General features: G+C 42.4%; 1 protein-coding gene across 1 annotated transcript; it reads left to right on the plus strand.

Moving 5' to 3' along the window:
* The first annotated feature begins 672 nt into the window (after positions 1-672).
* Positions 673-3972, plus strand: LOC132612900 (uncharacterized). The gene is made up of 2 exons (XM_060326974.1): positions 673-1154; positions 3816-3972. Exons 1-2 carry the CDS (start codon positions 673-675, stop codon positions 3970-3972), a joined length of 639 nt encoding a protein of 212 aa, XP_060182957.1.
* The last annotated feature ends 285 nt before the right edge of the window (positions 3973-4257 follow it).

Genomic DNA, 4257 nt, shown 5'->3' on the forward strand with positions numbered 1-4257 from the left:
GTGATATTTTGTATTTTGTGCCTAAACTAACACTAACTTGGGAGCCTTTGAGTTATTTTTTATTATAGACAGGGGTTGATTCACTGGCACCAGTTACTCGATCAAAAGCTGTTGCAGGGTGCTTAAACCCTCCACAAGAAGAAAACATGCCTGAGACTCTGCCACCAAACAACAACCAGAACAGAACTGCCTTAGTCGAGGGTACCCCAATAATTGACATAGCTGGAATGCCTTTGGAAGAGGCTGTTAACCTGCTAATAAGGCAATTAGCTGAAGCTAGAGAAGAAGCAACCCTCCTGAGGGCTGAAAAAGAAAATGCTACTAATACTGAGGCTGGAAGGCCTGCACCTATTTTCCCAAATTTGGACTTACCAATCCCTGACCATGTCCCACAAACTCAGACTGGGCTACTTTTCAAACTCACTACGTCGAAACACCACCTATATGGGGAATTCCTTCCACCAAACACTAGCTTTCCAAATACCTGCTCATGCTATAGCATCTCATAACCCAAACGCTTATCAAACTCCTCGGGCAACGGGAACTCCTACAACCTGCCCCGTGCAACCAAATGTTACTTTTCAAGACCATATCACCCATATTGACTCCTCACCAGAACTGGAGAACGTGAAAATGTTCTTTGAGGCTAGAATAGACAAAATTAAGAAAGAGATGGGGAACAAAATCGCTGAACTAAAGCAGGGCTCTAAGAAGAAAGAGGGGTTGAGATACTCGAATTTGTGCATACATCTAGACTTGGGTTTACCAGAAGGTTTCAAAATTCCCAAATTTGACCATTTCAATGGGTTGGGTGATCCCAGGGCCTACTTGAGAGCTTATTGCGACCAATTGGTCAGGAGTGGTGGAAATGAAGCTTTGCTCATGAGATTATTCAGTCGAAGTCTTTCAGGAACAGCTATGGAGTGGTTCATCTCACAAGACATCAGTCGATGGAAGACATGGGAGGAGATGACAAGTTCATTCATGGAGAGATTCCGCTCCAATGTGGAAAATGTCCTTGATCGCTTCTCATTGGAAAAAATCTGTCGGAAATTGACCGAAACCTATAGAGAATATGCCAGTCGTTGGAGAGACGAGGCGACGCGTGTGATACCACCTATGACTGAACCTGAGCATGTAGCTGCATTTATACGGTACCAAGAAGCTGATTATTCTGACAAAATGATAACTATGAAAGGAATCTCCTTTGTAGATTTACTCGCCATTGGAAAGACATCGAAGATGGCCTCAAGACCAACAGGATTGTCAATGTATTAAATAGAGCAGGTGCGTTTGGCGCCACGAGTAGCAAAAAAAAGAAAGAAGATGTAGCTTATGTTTCTAGAGCTACTAGCCTAAAAAGCCGAGGAAAAGAGATAACCCACAAAAATCAAGACAACTACGAATCGCCTCCACTAACCAGCTATATAACCACTTCACCTCAATATAGCCCAATGTCTGTATGCTATGAACAACCTGGCTACCAAACTCCACAACCAATTTACGAAATACCTGCACCTAGCAACCAAGCTCCACGGCCAAATTATCAAATGCCAACACCCAATAACAAAGCTCCACGAAATCGGACTTTCCAAAACCAGTCTCCACCAGCAAATTATGAGGCACCCCAAAAGAAACCTATGAGAGTATTCACTCCTTTACCGGAATCAAGGGCTAGTTTGTTCGCCAAATTAAGAGACGCCGGTCGAATGAATGTTGTCCCACCAAAACCTGCTAACCCAAAGGATCGATGGTACAGGACAAATTTTACTAGCGCCTATCATTCTAACCAAGTTGGCCATACTACCGAATATTACATAAACTTGAGATACAAGTTGTAAGATATGATTGACAATCATGAGCTTATCCTGGAGCCAACACCTCCAAATGTAGACATAAATCCTCTCCCGAAGAATGGAAGAAATCAAATTCACAAGATAGAAAGAGGTGACGAATGGGAAGAGAGACCTGCGATTATTTTGTTAAGATATTGAAGGGTTGGAAAGCACCATTGTCTCATTGTCCTTACAAGAGCGAAAAGAAGTGTTAGGCCCCTTGACAAGGAAAACTGAGATGTCCCAGTCATCTGCTATAGCCAAGAAAGAGCCATTCGTGCTCAAATATCCCTTAATAGTCACTGAAATTCAGAACGAGCCATTCGTACTCAAAACATCGGGGTAAGTTAAAAATGCACCTTTCGTGATCAAATCACCGCACCTAATGATGGTCAAAGAAAAAGAGGTAGCCGATGTGGTTCAGGGTATGACCAGGTCTGGAAGGTGTTACGCTCAAGAAGAGCCCGTACTCGAAGCGCCATGTCGCGAAATACTCAGAAAAGACCAATCACTGAAGGTGAAGCTGAAAACTTTTTGAGGCAAATGCCAGTCAATGATTATTAGATTGCTGAGCACTTGCATAAAACTCCTGCCAGGATATCAGTAATGTCATTATTACTCAGCTCGTCTCAACATCTCTTAGACTTAATGAAAGCTTTGGATGATGTCCAAGTACCCGCCGACACTACAAGTGAAACATTGGCCGAGATTGTAGGGTATGTTGTACGAGCGCATAGGCTATAATTTCTGACGACGAATTGCCAAGAGAGGGTAAGAACCACAACAAGGCCTTACACATAATTGTCAGATGCCGCGATAAGATTATCCCTCAAGTGCTGATTGATGGAGGGGCCGGGTTGAATGTATGCCCTGTGATGACCTTGAAACAGCTTGGATATGATGTTGGCAAAATCCGCCGGAGTTGACCAAATATAAAAGCATATGATGGTGCAACCAGTGACCTAATTGAGGAAATACATCTGCATATACAAATGGGTCCCGCAGAGTTCGTCGCGGAGTTCATTATCATGGATATCAAAACAAGCTATAACTTATTGTTGGGACGACCTTGGTTGCACGCCGCAAGAGTCGTGGCATCTTCGTTACATCAGTCTCTCAAGTTCATATGGGATGATCAAGAAGTCGTGATTCACGGTGAAGGAAGTGTTCATAACTATCCGAACAATCCCGTACCGATCATAGAGAAATCACCAGTTGGTGCTGACTTTCATACCGTCGAATGGGGATGATGAGGATATCTCTATGCCACCGGTTTACAAAATGGTTGCCACGACTATGATAAGAAACGGGTTCGAGCCCGGGAAAGGTCTGGGAAAGAACTTACAAGGAATTAAAGAACCAGCGAATATCAAAAATAGGAAATATCGATTTGGGGTTGGATACGAGCCATGTGAGGCAGAAGAAGAAGAACCAGAACATGGACCAAGAGATCCTATTAAAATGAGAAAGCCATTTCCTCGTCTATACCAGTCCTTCACAGCATGCCCATTTAGTCACAACGGCGAAGATCCAAAAGAGGGGTTAAGGACATTGTTTTGGGAAGAGTAGGAGTGCTCAGCCATCATTGAAGAATGATTTGAAGCACTGGAGATTCGTCATGCTGAGCTAGGAGAAATGTCAAGTGGATGGACTTCTACCCCGTTGTTCACCTTGCGGTAGAAAGAATGCTCACTTTCAGAAAAACGGTGAAAGTCAGCTTTGAGGCCCGACTTTTCGCCCTTTCATGCTTTTACATTTCCTTATTATATGTTGTTTAATAATGGAAATGGTTCGATGTTCCATTTCGAGTTGGGACCATAGTTTGTATCACTCTTTTTAAATTTCAATGAAAACGCCTCAAAGTTTGCAATAAGAAAAAATTGTTTTACTTTAGCTATATAGATATATCTATATACATATATAAATACATAATTGAGATTGCTTTTGCATGATTGATAATTGTGTTGCTTTGCTTTACAGTAACAACACAGAGGCCACAAATAATGTCATGAGCTGTTACGAAACAATTAAGAACGATGACGAACAAAGCAAAGATCAAGAAGAGGAGATAGCTGAATCAGAAGGGTCGATAGACGTCGATGAGGAATATGAAAATAGACCAACACCAAACCTATAGGAAACGGAGGCAGTTAATCTAGGAAACGAGGAAATGGTTCGAGAAACCAGAATAAGTGTACGTTTGATAGAACAAGAGAAAGAAAGGTATCGAAGTCTGCTGAAAGAGTATGAAGATGTTTTTGCTGGGTCATACGGCGATATGTCGGGTTTGAGTACAGACATTGTCTCTCATAAGTTGCCAATCCTAGAGGGATTCTCCCCAGTAAAACAAAAAATCAGACAGCCTAAGCCTGATGTCAGCATCAGAATCAAAGAAGAAGTCGAGAAACAGATTCAGTCGGGA

This window comes from Lycium barbarum, chromosome 10 (genome assembly GCF_019175385.1).
Source record: "Lycium barbarum isolate Lr01 chromosome 10, ASM1917538v2, whole genome shotgun sequence".
Classification (NCBI taxonomy): domain Eukaryota; kingdom Viridiplantae; phylum Streptophyta; class Magnoliopsida; order Solanales; family Solanaceae; genus Lycium; species Lycium barbarum.

What these genes read in the sequence shown, in the direction of transcription:
- LOC132612900 (XM_060326974.1), top strand. Translation starts at nt 673, where the DNA reads ATGGGGAACAAAATCGCTGAACTAAAGCAGGGCTCTAAGAAGAAAGAG. An exon ending in CATGTAGCTGCATTTATACG is followed by an intron (nt 1,155 to 3,815) that starts GTACCAAGAAGC and finishes TTTGCTTTACAG; the next exon opens with TAACAACACAGAGGCCACAA.